Here is a 20094-nt window from a genome sequence, read left to right as displayed (position 1 = left end):
TGAACGTTGGTAATTAAAGATGTTCTCTGCAGTAGTCTGTGAGTTAAAGGCAACATTCTGTGGCTATTCTTCTTTCTTTCGTTTTGTGTCTTCTTATAACTTGAATTTCAAGCCTTCTGATCTATGCGTGCTCTCTCAATCTAATTCTTGAAGAAAGCAATCTATTTAGAGCATTTATAGATAAGGTCTCTTGACAACAAAAAGTACTTTAGGCTAATGATTTGAATTGGAAGATTCAATCACTCAGTCCTAATAAAAAGACTTGATAATTAATGACACGAATTCCTTCTTGCTTCTTCCATAACAGTTGTAATCTCATCTTCCTCTCATTGTTGTTCGCCAGTTCCATCAGTTTTGTTGGATACATGTAAAAGTTTTGTTTTTATTTTTGTTTTTATTTTTATTTTTTATTTTTTAATAATGGAAGTAGTGGGAATGGGGATATGAAGTGGAGATAAGAAAATGGGGATATGGAAGTTCAGATAACTTATATTCACTATTTTTTTCTTTTTTTATTTACATTTATTATTTTACATCCTTCATATATTAAAAGTTATTTGAAAGTAATATATAGTCTAGGGTTATTAATGTAGTTTCACATGTGTTTTGATTGACAAATTCTGTTTAGATTATTGATAGTATAGATTATAATAATTGGGTAAACTTAATAAATTTATTAGATACATTTAGCAACACATTTTTAAATACTTAATAAATAGTCTTGTCGTTCGTTTTAAAAGTGTGCGCTGAATTAATGTTTAAAAGTTAAGTTAAGTTTCTTTTTCTAAATTTTTACCCGATTAAACAAAGAACATTTCCCTTCCTCAACCAATTATTGATTCAACTTCATGAGGCCAGCTGAGCAATGGCAATCTAAATCAATACTGCAAGTTTGTAATGGAGTCGGACCGTTAAAGCACATATATGTGAACCTCCACTGAGTGGAGGGAAGAACATCCGCTCATGCGTTGGATAAGACATGAATCATCATGGGTTGCATAATTCCTTTGCTGTTTAGAATGCGACATGTTTCAACTTACAAAAGGTGAAGGAGCCTTGTAATCGAACGGGCACTAGTTGTGGAATTTGTGAAGGGCCATTAACAAATAAAGCTTAGCAAAGTCCAAGATATTTAGACTACGAGGACTGTAACTTTAAAGTTCAACATAATAAAATACTAGTCTCGTACCCGTGTGATACACGTGTTTATATCGCACAGATTTAAAGAATTTTATATGAAATGTATTATTAAAAGACAATTTTTTTATGTAATTATGTTTCTTACAAAGGATAATTTTGGTAAAACACATTAGTGAAACATTTATATTTTACATAATTGTCTTTCTATCTATGTGTGAAGAGAAAATTATAGAATGATATATTTGATAGTTCACAATTTGGTGAAATTTTTTTTATGGAATCCGCTAGGATTTTATATAAAACGAAGGCCGGAATAGCAATTACATACTCATCCACTGTGTCGTGTAACAAATAAGAGGTCTTGAGCCGAAACTCAAACTTAGTACATAACATATGTCTATTATTTAAGAACTATCCCGGAATTAAAACAGAATAAAAAAAAAGTCTATTCTACGACTTATAGAAACATAGCAATACGCTAGAAAACATATAAATCTTATACTTGCCCTTCATATTAGGGCTTTATGATAGTAGCAATGTGCAACTAGGGCAATTATAAAACTTATTGAAGCCCTGGTTTTGAAAGGAATATTCATCTTCCAAAATCTACCATCACCAAGAACAATTACAGAAACAGAGCCTAGATCCTAGAACAAAGAGACCCCCACCCCCCTATAGTTACAGGTTCACATTTAATTGTCTTCTTGTTTTCTTCAATATCACAAGGTGTGCAAATTGCACAGGTATACAAGTCTATCCATGCCACCAGAGTACAAATCTATGCAGCTATGGAGCCACCACTCCATACATCTATGCAATATAATGACCCCTCCAGATTTCACTTTCAATGTATTAAAGTCATTAACATTATTCACAGTACCTTTGCCATTATTATTGGTGTTATAATTTCACATTCACCCATATTCCATGGAGTTTCTTTCTTCTGCTGGCAAAATTCTCAGCATTTAAATTTGGCTGGGGTTGCTCTGTTTGGTAACAAATCAAAATGAATTTTGATAGCTGTAAAAATTTTGGTTCCAGAGCAATAGGTCAACATGTACTCTTCTTCTCTGTCCTGCAATTATCATTCAAGATTTCATGTCACATCTTATTCAAGGGCAATCTATCCTTGTACAAGATTTTGCAGAACAATTTTCGTCTGCAAGTATGGATTTGTTTTTTTATTAAAGATCCCCTTTGGTTCTTATTGTTAGATCAACTTTGCAATTTTGGTCCTTGAATAGTCCATACCACTCTTTAAAGTTACCAGATAAATTGAAAATAACTGTAGTAAATGTCAAATGTAGAGATGGGTAAAAGAGTTGCTTGACAAATTGTGGATAGGAACAGACAACAGACACTTGTGGCAATGGAACTATATCGATAGAAAGATGAACATTAAATTAGCTGTTGCTATATATTCGAGTTCTTGTTAGCAAAGCAAGGGCAGACTACAAATCAAGTTACTATAACAAGCTAAAAGGGTTAGTTCTGATCTGGACTGAACAAGCTAGCAACAACCTAAATGAACCAATTCAACAGCAGAACTATTATTAATTGCAGCAACCCACCAAGCCACCAGATCCCATCAATGCCACCACAATTTGAGAATCCCAAAGACGTAGTGAAGTAAAATTTTTGATTCAAACCAGCATTTTCCAGCTTTGTTATTGAATTGGATTCAAGCAATGTGACCTCAGCCTGGCATGGCTTGACCCCAAATGGTACATTGCTCTTGGTGACCAATGCATCAGGGTAACAGAGATTAGGGTTGTTCCAAGCACCAAAACGACTCCCCATTTTTGCGTAAAACGACTCGGAGAATTCAAGCTTCCCTGTCAGGTTGTTCCCATGTAGGTATAGTGCACTAATGCAAGGCAAAGTTGCAAGCTTTGGTGAGAGGTCACCTCTAAGCTTGTTGTCACTTAGACCCAAAAACCTCAACCTCTTTAACTCTGATATGGACTCTGGAATCTCCCCTGTTAACCCTGTTTTGGAGAGATCTAAAATGACCAACTTGTCCATGTTTTGCCACTCTAGGGTGTTGAGATCTCCACCAATTGGGTTGTTGGACAAAGCCATCTCTTCCAAGGCATGCATCTCTTGCATTGACTTGGTCAACCCACCAGAGAAATTGTTACTCCTTAGGTCCAGAAGGGTCAGGTTCTTCAGATCACCAACTTGAGATATTGACCCTCCTAAATGATTGTTGCTCAAGTCAAGCTTCAAGAGTGAAGTTAAGCTTCCAAAAGTGTTTGGTAAAGGCCCAGATAATGAGTTCTGGCTCAAATCAAAGATTAACAGCTGATTTAACCTACCAAAACTAGCAGGAATTGAACCTGTAAACCAGTTTCCAGAGAGAACTAGCCTCTGTAACTGCACCAAGTCACCTATGTTACTTGGTAACCCACCATGTAACCCGTTCTCTACTAGCACCAAAGATTGGAGCTTTTTGAGGCCACCAAAGCTGCTGGGAATTTTCCCAGTAAGACCGGGATTCGATCGAAACTGCAATGACTCTAAGCTCTCAGAGAGCTTCCACCAATTCTCAGTGGGGATTTGAATGGGGTGATCGTGTGGTGACATGAAACAGTTGGAAAAGGACAGGGTTTTTAGGCGCTTCAAATCAAACAGTTGTGGTCTGAATTTTGCATTTGGAGAACAACTAAGTGAGTTGTCATGAACAGGTCCAATGTTCAGTACTGTCACATACCAAAGACCATTGAAGAGATCACAAGACACCCCCTGAAAAAGATATCACAATCCTATATCAAATTCAACCTCAAAAGGCTAACAATTTGTGAAGCATTGACAAAAAATAAAATCACTGACAGTTATGAACCACAGTCCAATGTAACAGTGTAAAGCATAGTTTTCATCATTGATCACAATCACTAAAACTGTTTGAGTTCATTGTAGTATCTGGTAACTCTAGCCCTTCTTTATCTTTTTCTATAATTATGAAAGACGAACTGGAGATCATGGAGAAGTATAATCACAAGTACGAGAGTGATGCATGAAAAAGGAAGAGAAAGATTGTCACTTTGGCATTTGGTAGAGTTGAAACAAAGCCAGTACAGAATGATGGGGTTGAGACGTAAAAGTAATAATACCTGAATAGGAGTCCACCCACAAGGATCAGGATAGAGGTCTGAACCATTCCACAATTTCCCGACAAAGCCCTGAACAGCAGAGTAGAGAGCTTCTTGCTCTGTTTGCTCCATTGGAGCTAAAACTTGTTCGATTTCTTCATCAGAGCACGAAGCAGCCGAGAAGAGAACGAAGATAGCAAAAATGAAAACATTGGTGGAAGTGTAGCTTTTCATGATGGAACGCTTTCAAATCGTAAATGTAGAAACAATCTGGTAACAGAGTAGAACAGAGGAGACTTAGTTTCGTTTTAGGGAGAACGAGCAAACCCCCAAAAGAGCAAGGAATTAGGAAACACGGATTGGAGTCGTGGATAGAGATTTCATCAACATGGGGTCTCTATGAGGGAAAAACACAAGTGCTTTGGGGACCCAAAGAGAACGAAGAAACTATCCAAAGATGTCAAAGGAGAAAGTAAAAGTGAGAGAAACAGAAGCAAAGAAAACAGAGAGAGAAGCAGAAGCTAAAGGAAACAGAAGCTAGCTCACTCTTTTGATCTCTTTCTCTTCCTTTCACCTCACTCCTCTGTGTTAATGTTAAAGCCAAGAAATATAGGTGAAGCAGGGGAGAGAGCTAGCAAATCCACAGCGCATTTCTCGAAGAGTAATGGTATTGAAAACTGGAAACAATAATTGTTATGGGGGGAGGCTGAAAGTGAGAGGTTAGATTAGCCTTTATACATTGCTATGCTTTTACATTGATTAAGATATCGTTTTGAAATTATGAACATTAATATTGGATGATTTATTGGATAGTTAGAAGGAGATGGTAGTTGGGAATTGGAGATTAGTTAAGGATTTAGGGTTTTAGGGGGACCAGTGGATGCATGCAAAGGAGAAGTCTGTGAATTGTATGAAGGACAAAAAGATGGGGTTTTATGTCTCTGGGTTCTGCTTGCTTGTTCTGTAGGTTTAGGCTTTTGGGTCTTTTGGTGTGTTCTGGGTTCTGGGTTCTGATTTACTGAAACGAGAAGAGGGAAATGACAAGAGAGTATTGGAGGCCTTCAATTGCTTGTGAGCAAATTCAATGGCCCCCATATGGTATGCCGGAGCTGTCTGTAACACTAACACCTTTTTTAGATGTCATGAATCGATGAGGTGAGAACTACGGTGAAAAAAAAAACACTAATTTAATTGGAGTTTTAGGGTCACATGCAACAAATTTATTTTCCGGCGGTATGAACTTAATGATGCATTAACTATTTGCATATTTAAATCCTTACATATGTGACTAATGTGAGTGAAGTTTAAACTTATGATCAGTCATACAACTATCGCTTAAGACTTACAAAAGTGTTTGTTGAAGAAAGCTTATTAGGATTTATCGCATACGTCGAGAGTTTAATTGACGATCAAAGTAATAGAGGTACATAATTATTTCAGTTTGAATAATTAGTAATAGTACATTGTAGTTAGATTAATATAGGATCTGTAATAGCCCGTATCCCTTCAAGTGTTCTATAACACTAGAAAACGCTACAACTCTAAGACACCATAATCACGAGACGTTTTATGTTGATGATGTTCTATATTATTAGATCAATATAAGGTCTTTCATTCATTATTTCGTGAAAAGAAAATAAAAGAAAAAAATAAAGAGTTATCAACATCACTACATGACCACAAGATGATGATAACAAATTCTTTCCTTACACAATAGGTCATGTATATAAGTAACAATGACACACACCCCTGCTCTGGGAAGTTGAGTGCACACACATCAATCAAACTAGATCTTCTGACCTCACCTTCTCATTTCCTCCATAAGAATGAAACAAGAGTAATACATTGAAACTGGTTTTCTCATTGTTCACCGAGGCCATTGTTATGGACTGAAAGTCTGAAACTATAATCAACTAATAAGTATGAAAATTCATAACAAAGAAGATGACAGAAACAATTCAGATCCACTGTTCTTCTCCAGAAAATGAACTATCAGTAACCCTTAATAATAGCAGAAAAGAAGAAAGCCAGTGTGGCTGTGTGGAGAAGTTAATAAGGTACTTGGTATGGAGCTTTTCAATAGTCATCATGCAAAGAACGGAAAAAGGACCACAGTGTTTCAGTAGTGGGGATGGGGAAAGATGGAGCAAGGCTAAGAAGGCATAGCCGGAGCTCTACTTAATTGGCTTTGGCAGGCCTATGAGTAATACTGATAAGTCATTTTCCTCACAAGCTTCTCTTCCTGTAGAGGTCCCCCTTTTTACTCTTTTGTGTTTGTGCATGAGTGAGGGAAGGAGAAAGAGTTAAAAACGAAGGAAATAGCATGGGTTTTAAACTAGTGAACAGCTCCCCAGTTGGCTTTGCATGACTAATCTCTTATCGTTTAGTCAGTTGATGTCTATTTGAACCCTGTAAACAAACCAGCATTTCCCCAAACACCCTAAAAAAGGGGTTAATCATTTTGTCGACAGAAAAATTAAAGACATCTCAGTAGTAACTTTCAACTGATACAGATTATCTGAAAACTTGGTTGCGAAGACTTGCTTCATCAACAAACAAGGAGCTGTTTTATACACTTCAACCAATCGCAGACTGTTTAGATCTCAATTTGCGGATGCTACAGATGGTAATGGAGCTACAAGGCGAATGAGAAAAGAAACGAAAAAGCTAAGAGAACCTACTAAATGAAGTAACTCAATACAGGCTAAAGATGCTGAAGCTATTTCACTGCCATTACAAAGATGTTCAATGATTGTTCAAGAGGCTAAATTTGTTTCATCATGTACTGAAGAAGGTCCAGATTTTCTTCCCTATTGACGCTGGACCAGGATGATCCTCATCATCATAGTCGTCGCCACTCTCATCACCTGAGCTGTTGCCACTCTCACCACCTGAGCTGTTGCCATGACTAGATTCTGTGGCATTTACTTCCACACTCAATTCTGTCTCTTCAACCGACTTCCTTTCATCAGCTTTGCCATTAACAATATCTTGTGGTTCTGGTGTTGCAAACTGTACCAAAACAAACAGAACTTATGAACACCTTCACAAGAGAAGCTTAGAAAGCTAAAAACCACCACACATTTTAAGAAACAAAACCAAACAAAGTGAGAATTCTACCCTCACAACTCGCTCTTCTGTTGACTCCACATTTTTTGATGTTGTGACCTGAATCAGCTCTGCGCCAATGGATTCAGTATTTGATTCTTCATTCCTTTTACTTTTCATGTGAGGTGCTGCAGATGCTGCTACCAATGTGCCTGCACTGAACATTGTTCATACAAAACTTTACGATACTTAAACGTAGAATCAACTTGTTCTTTAATCTGTCAACCAGGACATGTAAACACCAGACGTGGAACTATCTAAATGATGTCTGTATTCATAAAATAAGAAAGAAAATCAAAATTTTCTCCATACCAATATCAACTCCGTAACAGACAACTTATTTATCAATAATAAATTCTTCTTTAGAGGAAAAAAAAAAGAGGAACCAATATGACTGCTTTTGGACCAATCATTTGAGAAAAGATACAGTTAGTGAACAAGGCACTTCAAGGCTCACTTCATTTAGGCTAGTATGGGCCGTTGTAGGAGCTTGAAATAGATTATCCTGGCACAGGTTTAATTTCTCAAGTTTCATCTCAGTATGAGCATTTAAAGGGAACCAACAAACTGTATAAACATAATTAAAAAAAGTTCAAAATAAGTATAATTTATGAAATTGACAGTTGGGAATCCCATAATACGAAGAACTTAGCTAATAAAACCCAAAAAGTATCTAGCATAGCAAAAACTCGCAGTACATCTACATAGACACATAAGATGCTGGTCTTGATAATATTTGGTATTTCAACTGGTGTCATGTTCCATCACGTCAGACTGCAAACACTATATTCTAGATTAAACTTCCATATTAGCTGCCATTGCACCATATGATTTCATACAGAACATTAAGGAACTTACGTCTTGCGGTTTCTGAGATTATACCGCTGTCCACCCGGGGTTTGCACTGCTGGAGCAACAGGTTGCCGCCTCTTCCTACGGCCACCAGCTGTGACACTACCAGAATGTCCTCCACTATCATAATCATCCTGCTCACTCTCTATCCTGGAGCTCTGAGGGCGTGCTCGTTTCCGACCGATGCTTGTAAAACTGGAATCACCCTCATTTATGTAACTACTCTCATTAAGCAAACTTGCATTTGATGGTTCTGGAGTTTCACCCAAAAACTTATTTGCATCTTCAACAACCGCCTTCACTGAGTGTGTTCTAGACAATCTAGACTTGCGTCCCCTGGCTGGTTTTCGTCGGCCACTCTTCAGCTCTGATTGCTCAGAATCTTCTGGAATGTCTTGCTCCTGGCTGATAATGAAACTGTTATTGTCAATTGATGGAGTATACCCATCATCCACCTCCTTAGAGCTGCCATCCGTTACAACTGGTTCAGCATTGGCAGCGTCGTTGCATCTCCTAAGAGATGGCTGAGGCTCATTTTCGTGACTGCTGTGACCTCTTGGCTCCTCATTAGCAAGCAACGTAGGCTCCTTTCCTTTCTGCATAGGCGATAGTGGTGGTACCTTGGTAGATACATCAAGTTTTTTATTAGAAGTTACTTTAGAAACCACTAGCTTGCATTTCTGTTGCAGTCTTTTCCCCCATCCTGACTCATTATATTCAGAATCACGAACAGCCTCAACATGGTACATTCCAGGTACTTGAAGATCAGAGAGCACAAAGTCCCGTGTTATCTCTCCACAGTCCTTGCAGCTCTTAAGTTTCTCGACAAAGGCTAGAAATCGACCTCTTTCCTCCAACAGCTGTTCCCTCTGGCACTTGATCTTCTTGCTAAGCTTGTCAAGATGATCTATGTCTTCTCCCATTTCAAGTTGTTTTGCTTCTAGCTCCTTCTTCTGCTGTGCAAGTGCTTCCCTTTCCTTTTCATTTGTATTCCTTTCAGATAGTAGCTCTTCTTTTTGTTTATCAGCAACTCCCTTCAAGAAATTAATATTAGTGTATTCTCTATCCTTCTCTTCCTCAAATGCTCTCTCCATTTCCTGCAGTTGTTTCACCATCTTATCCTCCCTATCCTGCATATATGTTTCAAGATCTCTCCTTTGTGATTCATAATCTTGGACCATTTGAGCATGCTCAGATCGGGCCTTCTCAGATAAGGCTATCTGCTCATTACTCATCCTAGCTGCAAATGATTCTTTCTCCTGCTTAAGATTTTCCATCTCCCTCCGTCTGTAATCCTGCACTTCTTTTCTCTCTTCTTTCAACCTCTCTGCTTCAATAGATTGTAACCTTTCCAATTTTTCTTTTTCTTCAATAACTTTTCTAAGCTCTCCATCGACTGTACCTCTTTTCTCATCCAAATCTTCCCACTCTTTTTCGAACTTCTCTCTCTCCTGCTTCAGACTTTCAGCTTCCTTTAAAAGTAACTCGTTCTGATGTCTATAATTGGTTATTTCCTGTTGTAATTCTGACTGCAAGCGTAGATGGTCCGACCTCTCTTTCTCAGTGATTGCCTTCTTCTCTCTCTCTTCACAAATTTGCTGCTCCAGTTGAAAATTTTCATCTTTTGTTTTCTGAATTTCATCTTTAAGCCTCTGAAGGTGTTCAATATCAACAAGTATGTGCTGCCTTTCCAGCTCTAACTTTTTCTTATCAGCCTTGAAGGTCTTCTCTTTCTCCTTCAAATTTTTCAAATTCGTTTCAACTTCCTTATTTTTCTCCTTCAGCCTCTCAGATTTCTCATCCAACACTTTCTCTAGCTTTTTCAACATTTCTTCCTTGTGACTTATTTCAGCTTCCTTTTGCTCAACCGTATCTATCCTGCTACTGAGTTCTTTGTCAAAATTCTTCCTCCTTTCCTCAATTTCCAACTCAAAAGCTTGCGTCTTCTTATCAAGAATGGCCCTGTGCTGGTCAAGATGCTCTTTAATCTCCACCTATTAAAGCTCATAGATAAGCCAAGTGTCAGGCTTACAGTAAAGACCAGGGATGACATAAGAAATTCAACCACTTCAAATATTCCGTTATAACTGCTAGCAAATGGATGTTCATTAAAAACTGAACATAGCAGAGCAACAGATACTTAGATACATGCAATACGTTCTTAACAGAAAGCAAGTTTCAAATAAAATTTAATGAGCTAACTTGAGACTCACATTTTCTCTTGAGCTTAGCTTTTCCTCCAACGCATGTAATTCTTTCTCCTTCATCTCTAAGATGTACGCACCTGAATTAACCTCCTGGAACGAAACAGACAATTTGAGCAGACTTGGAACTGAAATTGGCTGAAAAACAAAATGACGCTTCTAAACAAGAATACACACCTTTTCCTTTGAGACTAAATCAGCTAGTCGTTTATTGACATCATCTTCCTTCTCTTTCAACAGAGCATTTGAGGACTCAATCTTCCTCTCAGCCTCATAAAGGTCCTTTTCTTTTTGCTTAAGCATTATCTCGCTTTCATTCGTTTTTTCCTCTTTCTCATTCAAAATTTTCCGAATATTGCCCAACCTCGTTTCCCCTTCTTTCAGCTTCTTCTCCCAATCATTCAAGTCTTCTCTTTGTCTGTAAAAAGTCTCCTTGTGTGCCTCTCTCCTAATAACAAAAACAGGCAACGACAAGTCAGATTTAACAAACTATAAATCTATCACATTCATTGTAAAAGAAGGAAAAAACAGCTACAAAACGCAAAGTATTCATGGTATATAGAGCATACTCTGTACTTAACGATGTTTGCTCCCTTCGAAGCACACTCTCACGCGTCTCCACCTCTTGCAACCTCCTCTCCACCTCTAGACTCTTTTTGTTGGCCTCAGCAAGCTTGGCTTCCGCGGCAAGGAACTTCTCATCTGTCACCAGAGACTTATCTTCAATGCTATTGATCAACGAATTGGCATCAGCCAGCTTCGCCTCCGATGCAAGCTTTACTCGACTATAATCCTCGTGCATTTCTCTCAGACACTTCTCTAGCTGCAAAAAAAAATCAAATACATCAACCCTCAGACACATTCCACATTACTCAACTACCGATTAATAAACATTAAACGCCACAGGTACCTCGGAAACAGTCCTCTTTTCCTCCACCAAGACCCTCCTCAAATTCTCCTCTCGGCTTTCGACCTCTGACATTGCAATTAAATGAGCCCTCTGCTCCCTGTGGAGAATCTCCTGAGTTTCGGCCAATGCTTGACTCATCTCCTCATGCTCCAAGGCCCATTCTTCCTTCTCAATTAGGAGAAGCCCCATGTTATGCTGGTAATCATAAAGCTGCGTAACAATAACACATCATTAACCAATTCAAATCAAAATTAGGGTTTCTGCAGTAACCAAACAATATAATGGAATTCCGAAAAAGGTGGCGGCTTTACCTCAGACTCAAGCCTGGCGACCTTATTGGCGAGTTCTTGGCGGTCACGGCGCTCCATCGCCGCCTCATCGAGCAGCCCAACCTCCTTAAACCTCCTCCAATCGGCATTCTGCAAATCCGGCGAGGTTTTGGCCCCGCCGCTTCTGACTTCATTCAGCGAGCCCAATGGCGGAGGAGGACCGTCGACGTAGGCCACGGCTTTGCCCTTGTCGGTGTTCCTCGGCGTCAGCGATAGGGCCGCCGGCGCCTTCCTGAGAGGCGAGAACATCGGAACTTGCTATTGCCGAAATGGGTTACCAGAATGTAGATGAGATTATGAGAATTGAGGTTTGAGAGTGGGAAGATTTGAAATTTATAGTAGGGAAACCCTAATTCCGATGAGAGTTTGGGAATTTTTCAGTGGTGTGGTTCTGAGAATGTAATGGTTTTATTTTTTGGTTTGATTTTCGGGTTTGGGGTTTAAGTAGTTGATTGGGCGTGATGGTGACGCGAGTGAGAGTGAAACGGTGCGTTTATGCTACGTGACTATTTTGGGGACCAAATGACCCTAATTCCTACATTTAGTTCTTTGCATTTGAAGGCCCCGTTTGTTTGTGGGCATATAACAAACAGAAAATTGTATCAAGAATTCACCAACCAAGCAAGAGATACATATAACATTTTGTGACTAATCTTACTACACATATTAAGCTTGTGCACATGGCATGCTCGCATGTTTATTTATTTTGTCAATTCTTTATTTGTTTAAAATGCATGTTTTACTTTATCCAATCTTGCGGTTTTAATGATTCACGTGAAAATATTAACGTGATTTTATCTTGTAAACAATTCGTATATGATTTGGTGCATAAATATTGTAGTATCAACCAATCTTGATTTAATCTCTACTTTACACAATTTTGATTTTTTGTGTGTATTTAGTTTACTTCCATAAATAAAATTAGCTAACAATAAACATGCATAATAAAAGAAATCTACATGCATAGAGGAAGAGACTCATTAGATGATAATATTTATGTTTTGGTTGGAAATAGTATCGCCCACTTTTCGATCACATGCATGGCTACATCTCGTTCACTCAACTTTTGAGTGTGCATGAGTGTATTAGCTTTGTAAATGTTTTAGCAAACTAGAAAATCTCTTAAGTAAATATGATTTATTAATTAAAACTTATGCGGTTCAAGTTTCACATGTTACATAAACTGAGTATATGCATAAATATTATACTGAATTAACTAAATTGTTGATATGCTAAAATGGTGAAGTATGAGGGAAAAGTGAGTCTCATCAGCCATTAAATAAAGAATCTTTCAACGATTCATCAATCCGTATGTCCTCATTATATATAAAGGCTCCATATTATCATTTGATACTAGGGAAATTCATCGTAATTAGACAAGTTAAAAGTATAGTAGGGTATAGGAGCTATTAAACTACTCCAAGTCCTAGTGTCCTGCTCTTCATCGTTTACTAGTTTTAGTTAACACTTTTGGACCCTCTTTCTCCCAATGTTCCAACAAAAAGACCAACGAGTCCTACACCCGACCACATGTCGTGCTCTCATTGGCCCATCCCACCATTATTGCCAAAAATGCATTTGACTCCCGTTATTATATATTTATAGATCTCCATCTTCTCCACAAAAACGAACCCGATAATCTCAAAGTGGTCTCAGACCCCCAAAACCAAAACCCTACTGCGCTCTCATGGCCATGGCTTCCGACACCGCTGCCAGATCGAGCTCGGCGGCCGATTCCTACATAGGCAGCTTGATTAGTCTGACTTCCAAGAGTGAGATCAGATACGAAGGCGTACTCTACAACATCAACACCGAAGAGTCCAGTATTGGACTCCGCAACGGTATATAGCTTTTGATTCTTGACTTTGTTTATGCTGGGCTAGATTAAATAAAATTGATTTGGATTCATAGTTGCGGTAATTGTGAACTTGCTGTTGGAATTTTTTTTCAACTGTTAGTAATTTTGTTAGCAATTTTGGAGATGTGAGTTTGACAATAGAAAAGCTGTAGCTGAGTAGAGTGTTTGCTGTTTTGTTTTTGAGATTCGTGGTTCAATCTCGGAGTTTCGAGGTTGAGATGCTTTGAATTTTGGTTTATTGTCGAAATGTTGTGGGATTGTGGATTGTAGAAGTGAATGTCATGGCAGGGTTGGAATATTATAAAGCAGGAAGTAGTTTATGCATAGTTTTCGTGTAGATGTAGTTTTCGGTAGTTGAATTGGTGCTGATGTTTATGATTTAAATGGCAGTGCGGTCTTTTGGAACCGAAGGAAGGAAAAAGGATGGGCCGCAAATCCCGCCGGGGGATAAAGTTTACGAGTATATACTCTTCCGAGGCAGTGACATCAAGGTATGGTATGCGGAGATGCCTTAAGGGCATTAGTTTGGAAGGACGGTTTATGAAGACTTTCTTTATTTTCTGTTTTCGATTCGGTGCAAAGATACGGACTCACAGACCATAATTGTTTATTACTGCTTTTATCTTACAGGATTTACAGGTTAAGTCTTCTCCAGCAGTTCAGCCTACACCACCTATAAACAATGACCCAGCTATTATTCAGGTAAAGCAAGGAATTTAATGTTTGTGTGATGTATCTAGCAAGGAAACATCGTTTGAAGTACTCTGTTTCTTTTGCAGTCTCACTATTCCCGCCCGGCTCTGTCAACTACGAGCTTGCCTTCTCCTGCTACTGGGCCTTTGCCAGATATTAATTCCCATAGTGCACAGATGGGACTACCTGGATCAAATTTCCAAGGCAATTTACCTTTATATCAACCTGGAGGGAATTTAGGGTCATGGGGGATTCCACCTCCTCCTCCAACTGCAAATGGCAGTCCGCTTATGCCCATGTACTGGCAAGGATATTATGGCCCTCCAAATGGCCTCCCTCAATTACACCAGCAATCTTTGCTTCGTCCACCACCTGGGCTATCAATGCCTCCTCCAATGCAGTATCCCAATTTTAGTGCCTCCTTGCCCTCTGGAGCTCCTAACTTTTCTGAAGGTCCATCGCCCTTACTTTCAGCTGCTAGTGGTAGTTCTCCTAGTTCGACATCTGCGCCTTTAGCACCACCAATTGGCCCAATTTTGCCAACCAGTCTGCCTTCAGCACCTTCCACCATATTAACTTCTGAAATATCAAACAAGGCACCAAGTGGTTCCCCTCCTGTAGCCACTATTAGTGCAAGCTTGCCACTACTTTCTTCTATGAGCAGTTCAAGCTCAGATATAAGTACTGTTGCACCACCTATCTCTAACAAGCCTTCTGCAGTTTCTGGTTCAACCTTGCCCTATCAAAGTGTATCTCAAACTACTACTCCGGCAGTTGGGCCAACTAATTCTGTACGCACGGAAACAGTGGTACCTTCTTTGGTAACCCCAGGGCAGCTGTTGCAGTCTGGTTCTACTACAGGCCCCTCAGCTCCATCATTGCAAGCAGCTCATAAGGATGTTGAGGTTGTTCAAGTTTCATCATCAACCTCAGCAGAGCAGCCCGTTTCAGTATCAGCAGAACCTCAGCCACCAATATTGCCATTACCACCACCTGCACGGGCAGTTCAAAAGGTGTTTTTTTTGTCACATACGTGTGCACTTGCATGTCTTGTTATGTATCCTGCCTGTATGTCTGTTGATATGTGGGATTTTTCTGCTTAACTTGAATTAATGGGGAGGGTTTATATGTCTAGATTATATGTTCAGAAATTTAGGGGCAGGTTTTCCACCTAACTAAGCCTACACTTTGAATTACCAAAAAAAAAAAAGCCTACACCATGAACCTCAATTGTCAGCGAACTGTTTTTCTTTTATCTTTGTTTCATTTGTATGCCTAACTCCGGTTTTGCTAACTAGAAGTATGCATAATTTCTCATTTTTAATTTCAAGTTGGGGTTTAAAATAATTTTGGAATAGGTGGGTCCTCATTATTTCCCATTATCTATATTTCTCTGGATGAGCGATTAAGACATAGATATGTGCATTATTTTGTTAGGTCCCTTGCATATAAATTTTTTAACAGTGCTGGACTTAGTTTAATACTTTAGTTCCATTTTATAATCCAATCATGAACTGGATTGAATGAGGTCTCTGACTTTTGCTTTGTTCCCAGCCAAATGGACCTCCATACCAAGCTCGCCAGGGATATACTTATAGGGGACGTGAGCGAGGCAGAGGAACTGGGGTAATGTGCTATCTTTTTTCTCAGTGTACCATTAGATGAGTTCTTATTTTCCCTAACCCAGTGTGGTCAAGCACATATATGTGATTGAAATTCAGACTTCCTGATCAGAGGTTTCTGGTTGGGATAGAGAAGTAGCTTTGAGCTTTTCCGGCAACTTGCAGTCCATCACAACAAACTTATGTTATAGATTCTGTGCACCATAAAATTTAGTTTTGGAATGATTTTTGACAACTCTGATGGTGCCAAACAATTAAAGTTTGGTGTGCAGAGTTCCCGGCCCGTGACAAAATTCACTGAAGAATTTGACTTCACGGCAATGAATGAGAAATTCAATAAGGATGAGGTTTGGGGCCATCTTGGTAAGACAAGCAAACCTTCCAAGGATAGAGAGGATGGAAATGACAGTGAAGAAGAATATATCGAAGATGAGGATGATGTGGAGTTGCCAAAGTTTGATGCCAAGGTGATAATTGCTAATTTTATATGTTTCATATTGTGAAGCTGCATGTGTTCTTCTAACAACTTAAGTTATTATTATTTCTGTGATCTCATTATCTTTAATTTTGTCTTTGTGCAACAGCCCGTCTACAATAAGGATGATTTTTTTGACACCATCTCCTCCAATTCTTTCAATAATGAACAGAATGGAAGGACTCGGTACTCTGAGCAAGTAAAGATAGATACAGAGGTAATATTCCCTTTTCTTACCATCTTTGGTGGATCTGAATTTGGAGCTTTTCATCAACATGGTTGCTTATTTGCTGCTACAGACTTTTGGAACTTTCTCAAGATATCGGGGCGGTCGAGGTGGCCGTGGTCCTGGACGTGGTGGCCGTGGCCGTGGGGGCTACTATGGTAGGGATTATGGAAGGGGGGGATATGGCTATGTAGGAAGGGGTCGTGGCCGAGGGATGTCTAGTCAAGGTCCACAGTAGGCACTTGGTCTTATGAAAGTAGTTTACGTTGGGTATAAACTTTCCCATCAGTCCAGCAGACCAATATGCTGATTTAGCAGGGCATGCTAATGTCGTTTTACTCTTTTATGAGGTTTATCTGTGCTTGTCCAGAAAATAAACACCAGTACTTTTTTCCTTTTATTAAATTGTAACCCTGTTTCCCCTGATTCAAGAGTCCATTTTAGTGACCTAATCAAAAAGTGTTAAATTTCGATGAAATCTGTGTGCTTAGAAGTTGAAGATAGAACTCTTGCAATTGGAAATTGATGGCCAACTGATATGACCGTATAATGTCTGGGAAGACCTCCTTGAGTTCTGAAGCTGCTAAATCTGTACATGCATGTTTCATTTTGTGCTGTTGCTAACGATTTGCAATGTGAAGTTACTCTGATTAAGCCATTTAGGGAAATGTCAGATACGAAGATACGCTTCGCAGCTACATAGTCTAGAATTGAAGTTCTTCCAGTTCTTGCATACCATTTAATGATTTTAATCTCATCAACATCCATTTACTGCAGAAAACGATGGCATTTGATTCACTTATTTCTTGACCAGTACAAGAGATGGAAAATGTAACAAAGACTAAAAATACACTCTTGATCCAACATATGGATAGCTAAACAAAAACATCAAGCAGGTATATTTGAGACTAGTCCATTATTGTCTTCTTTAAGTGAGACTACCAAGTATCACAAACAGGTTCACATAAATGATGAAATAGTATAGAACTTGATGATCATCAAGTCAGTAGGCAACCGTTAAGAGCGCAAGAGATCACTACTTGCAGGTAGCAACCAAGACTCTCCTAGGAGCAGCAGAAGGCCTCCTTCCATGGAGCAAAGCATAGTTATCAAAGAATAGCACATCACCCTTCTCCCACTTGAATTGGATACTTTCTTCTTCAATTATCTCTTGGCATCTATTCACCACATTGTCTGGAATCTCTGTACCGTCGGCCATTGAAGCAGAACTGTGTTCCTTTCCATGCATCCCCACAACCGTGTTGAACCACATTCGCCTTCCTTTTCTTCCTTCAAACACCTTTGTCAGTGATCTTGGACCGAGTATCGTCTTCATCGAACCATCTGCTAGCCACTCGACATCCATGCCTAGAGCATTAGCCCTGCCACAAAAGAAATGGTTGACATATGGCTTTTAACCAACTAGTGTTGCACATTATCATGTTACATTATGATTTTGTATACCTTTGCTCAGCTATGGCACGATCTGATGAGGCAAAAGCATCCTCCCAGCCCCTACCTCTCATTGAACCTGTGCTGTTTTTGCTAGGAGCTGTGAAGGTGTACTTCAAGCCATTTGTCTCCATTTCTTCTACAGCTTCTGGGAACTCCTCGAGCATCCTTTCTGTTACTCGGAAGCTTGGAACAAACGGTGTTTGTCCTCCTTCTGGTGGTGGTGTCTCACAGAATAGGATGACTTGTTTGGGGTACTCCTTAATCTGATTAGTAAGTTAGTTAGTCAGAGACCAGTAAAGGTAGTTAACAGATATCTAACGTATGTAGAAATGCCAATATGGCTTCAATTTTCAGATTAGAATACTTGGACATGCCAGAGGATTGGAAGTACGAGTTCATTACATCATGAAACCACAGTCTGATAATGAAGTAAGGATGTTATGATGCAAGCATCAATCATGTTGTTATGTTTAGTCGTTATATGCTTGTTTTATACTGAGGTTGGACTGGGTTTATGTTTGACTTGGCTTAAGTAACTCGGTCAAATATTTGTTGTAGACCATGTCCACCCTTATATACGTGCAAGTTAATAACTTAATATTGTTAATTGCTTTCTCTTTAAGGGAGGAAACACTTGAGCAAGACACAGGTAGGTTTGTTGCAAGTAACAGAAGAAAGCAAGACACAGGTAGGTTTTAATGTGAGAATTTTGCTGAAAAAGAGAAGTTTAGGGTTTAGGGTTAGAGAAAAAAAGGAAGACACCAATGAATATATGGTTACTTGACGCAAAGTTGTATGTAGCACTTGAATAATGAACAAGAGAGGCTTTCTGTACTTACCAGCACCATCTCATGATGATAGTATATGAACTCAGATAAAGGCCCTTCATTGGCAGTCCAGACACGCTTGTGTATATGTGTACGAGGAGCAGGCCCAACGTAACGAATATCATCCCACCCGAGAGCTTCAACAATATCATTGAACTCCACTGCATTCTGTACATTGAAACCTCTAAGCAGGATTGCGCTGTTCTTGATAAGCATCTGTTCAAACCAGTCCTTCTTCTTCTTGAGAGTCGACACAAGCGACTCTACATCATTCCTGGTTGGCTCTGGAGGTTGCAGCACCAGTGGCATGGTCTCTCCATCTACAACCTTCTGGCCATCGCATGCGCCTATGCTGAAGTCCTTGCTGAAGTGTTCCATTTCCTCTTTCTGTGTATCTAACTCTGTGTTTATGACTTATGAGGAGTGACCTTCAACTTTTCAAGACTTCTATATATAGTGGTTCGCAAGATCTTAAATTGGTACAGCCATTGTTTTTATTCTATGTCCTTTTGTATATGCTGCCATGCCCCTTTGTTTTTCTTTATTAGTTTATTTAGGACTCAAATTTGAGACTTGTGCTTAGAACAGTTGGTGACTGATTTATAAAAGTCAGCCATACAAGCCAATTTACTGGATGAATTACATCAAATAAAGCTGTATGTTGTTGATTTAGCACACGTACAGATCAATATTGCAGATTAGTATTTAACAGTTTAAATTAGATGGAATTGTATATTACTAAAACTCAAGCTGCATTGTCTTGCATTGGCCGCCCAAGTTGTCATCCCTCGCTTACAGCCATATGTAAAAAACAAAATGGCTGCATAAACAAAATCGAACTACAAAAGCACAAGGAGGATGGTTACTTCTTGATTCTTCTCGCCGTAATATTAGGCTGCATTCACTAACAATTTTGGTTTGGGATCTTCGAAAAACAACAATGTGAAGCTCTTTCTGCTGTCACAGACAAAGATCTCACAGCTAGCCAGATTTTCAAAATGTTAATTCCTTGTCCTAACTTTAAGATCAACGCTTCTGTATCTATCTTTTCTTTGGTTAGAATGTTGTTTGTCGTGGATGTACTCCTTGAGATAAATGTTAAGGTTAATTAGTAATTTTGATTAGATAATTACGTTAAGGACTAAGCAAACTGTCTAATACAGAAACAAGTTGACAAATGATCTGTCTAGAAGTAATCTACGCCGGCCTTGCTTGTACATATCAGGATTCTGGTCAACATGATCAACTTGATTACGAACATAAGATACATCTTAAGTGCAGTTATACTACTCTCTTCACTCTT

The 20094-nt window shown here is 39.0% G+C and overlaps 4 protein-coding genes across 6 annotated transcripts; 1 reads left to right on the top strand and 3 right to left on the bottom strand.

The window, feature by feature from the left end:
- Positions 1-2601: 2601 nt before the first annotated feature.
- Positions 2602-4735, bottom strand: LOC126790449 (piriformospora indica-insensitive protein 2-like). Its single transcript, XM_050516685.1, has 2 exons — positions 4254-4735; positions 2602-3885 (listed from the first exon to the last, which is right to left on the bottom strand). Exons 1-2 carry the CDS (start codon positions 4464-4466, stop codon positions 2662-2664), a joined length of 1437 nt encoding a protein of 478 aa, XP_050372642.1. The 5' UTR covers positions 4467-4735; the 3' UTR covers positions 2602-2661.
- Positions 4736-6723: 1988 nt separating this feature from the next.
- On the bottom strand, positions 6724-12025 carry LOC126790442 (protein CROWDED NUCLEI 3). Of its 2 annotated transcripts, none has more exons than XM_050516675.1 (8): positions 11618-12025; positions 11307-11516; positions 10966-11219; positions 10574-10844; positions 10406-10489; positions 8199-10186; positions 7353-7497; positions 6724-7244 (listed from the first exon to the last, which is right to left on the bottom strand). In XM_050516675.1, exons 1-8 carry the CDS (start codon positions 11882-11884, stop codon positions 7011-7013), a joined length of 3453 nt encoding a protein of 1150 aa, XP_050372632.1. In that variant the 5' UTR covers positions 11885-12025; the 3' UTR covers positions 6724-7010. The 2 variants fall into 2 exon arrangements, 1 of the variants encoding a protein (XP_050372632.1); XR_007671727.1 differs by having other exon boundaries at positions 7097-7244; positions 7353-7492.
- A 1220-nt stretch (positions 12026-13245) lies between these two features.
- Positions 13246-16935, top strand: LOC126790447 (protein decapping 5). 2 transcript variants are annotated; one of them, XM_050516683.1, is made up of 8 exons: positions 13246-13476; positions 13884-13984; positions 14124-14195; positions 14273-15199; positions 15741-15812; positions 16081-16275; positions 16393-16500; positions 16583-16935. In XM_050516683.1, exons 1-8 carry the CDS (start codon positions 13323-13325, stop codon positions 16745-16747), a joined length of 1794 nt encoding a protein of 597 aa, XP_050372640.1. In that variant the 5' UTR covers positions 13246-13322; the 3' UTR covers positions 16748-16935. The 2 variants fall into 2 exon arrangements, with proteins under 2 accessions (XP_050372640.1, XP_050372639.1); XM_050516682.1 differs by having other exon boundaries at positions 16069-16275.
- A 347-nt stretch (positions 16936-17282) lies between these two features.
- On the bottom strand, positions 17283-19195 carry LOC126790450 (clavaminate synthase-like protein At3g21360). Its single transcript, XM_050516686.1, has 3 exons — positions 18804-19195; positions 17974-18227; positions 17283-17891 (listed from the first exon to the last, which is right to left on the bottom strand). The coding sequence occupies exons 1-3, from the start codon at positions 19167-19169 to the stop codon at positions 17546-17548; spliced, it is 966 nt and encodes a 321-aa protein (XP_050372643.1). The 5' UTR covers positions 19170-19195; the 3' UTR covers positions 17283-17545.
- Positions 19196-20094: the final 899 nt, after the last annotated feature.

The sequence above is a fragment of the Argentina anserina genome, chromosome 4 (assembly GCF_933775445.1).
Source record: "Argentina anserina chromosome 4, drPotAnse1.1, whole genome shotgun sequence".
In the NCBI taxonomy this organism is placed as follows: domain Eukaryota; kingdom Viridiplantae; phylum Streptophyta; class Magnoliopsida; order Rosales; family Rosaceae; genus Argentina; species Argentina anserina.
This window is presented reverse-complemented; position numbering and strand designations above follow the sequence as displayed.

Bases quoted from the DNA above. Each gene is read 5' to 3' on its own strand.
- LOC126790447 (XM_050516682.1), top strand. From the start codon at position 13,323: ATGGCCATGGCTTCCGACACCGCTGCCAGATCGAGCTCGGCGGCCGAT. The intron at 15,813-16,068 runs GTAATGTGCTAT...AAACAATTAAAG, and splicing joins AGCGAGGCAGAGGAACTGGG to TTTGGTGTGCAGAGTTCCCG. The intron at 16,501-16,582 runs GTAATATTCCCT...TTGCTGCTACAG, and splicing joins AAGTAAAGATAGATACAGAG to ACTTTTGGAACTTTCTCAAG.
- LOC126790442 (XM_050516675.1), bottom strand. From the start codon at position 11,884: ATGTTCTCGCCTCTCAGGAAGGCGCCGGCGGCCCTATCGCTGACGCCG. The intron at 11,517-11,617 runs GTAAAGCCGCCA...ATTGTTACGCAG, and splicing joins TCGCCAGGCTTGAGTCTGAG to CTTTATGATTACCAGCATAA. The intron at 10,187-10,405 runs GTGAGTCTCAAG...GAGCTTTAATAG, and splicing joins AGCTAAGCTCAAGAGAAAAT to GTGGAGATTAAAGAGCATCT.
- LOC126790450 (XM_050516686.1), bottom strand. From the start codon at position 19,169: ATGGAACACTTCAGCAAGGACTTCAGCATAGGCGCATGCGATGGCCAG. The intron at 18,228-18,803 runs GTAAGTACAGAA...CTTACTAATCAG, and splicing joins ATCATCATGAGATGGTGCTG to ATTAAGGAGTACCCCAAACA. The intron at 17,892-17,973 runs GTATACAAAATC...CTTTTGTGGCAG, and splicing joins CGTGCCATAGCTGAGCAAAG to GGCTAATGCTCTAGGCATGG.
- LOC126790449 (XM_050516685.1), bottom strand. From the start codon at position 4,466: ATGAAAAGCTACACTTCCACCAATGTTTTCATTTTTGCTATCTTCGTT. The intron at 3,886-4,253 runs GTATTATTACTT...TATCTTTTTCAG, and splicing joins GTGGGTGGACTCCTATTCAG to GGGGTGTCTTGTGATCTCTT.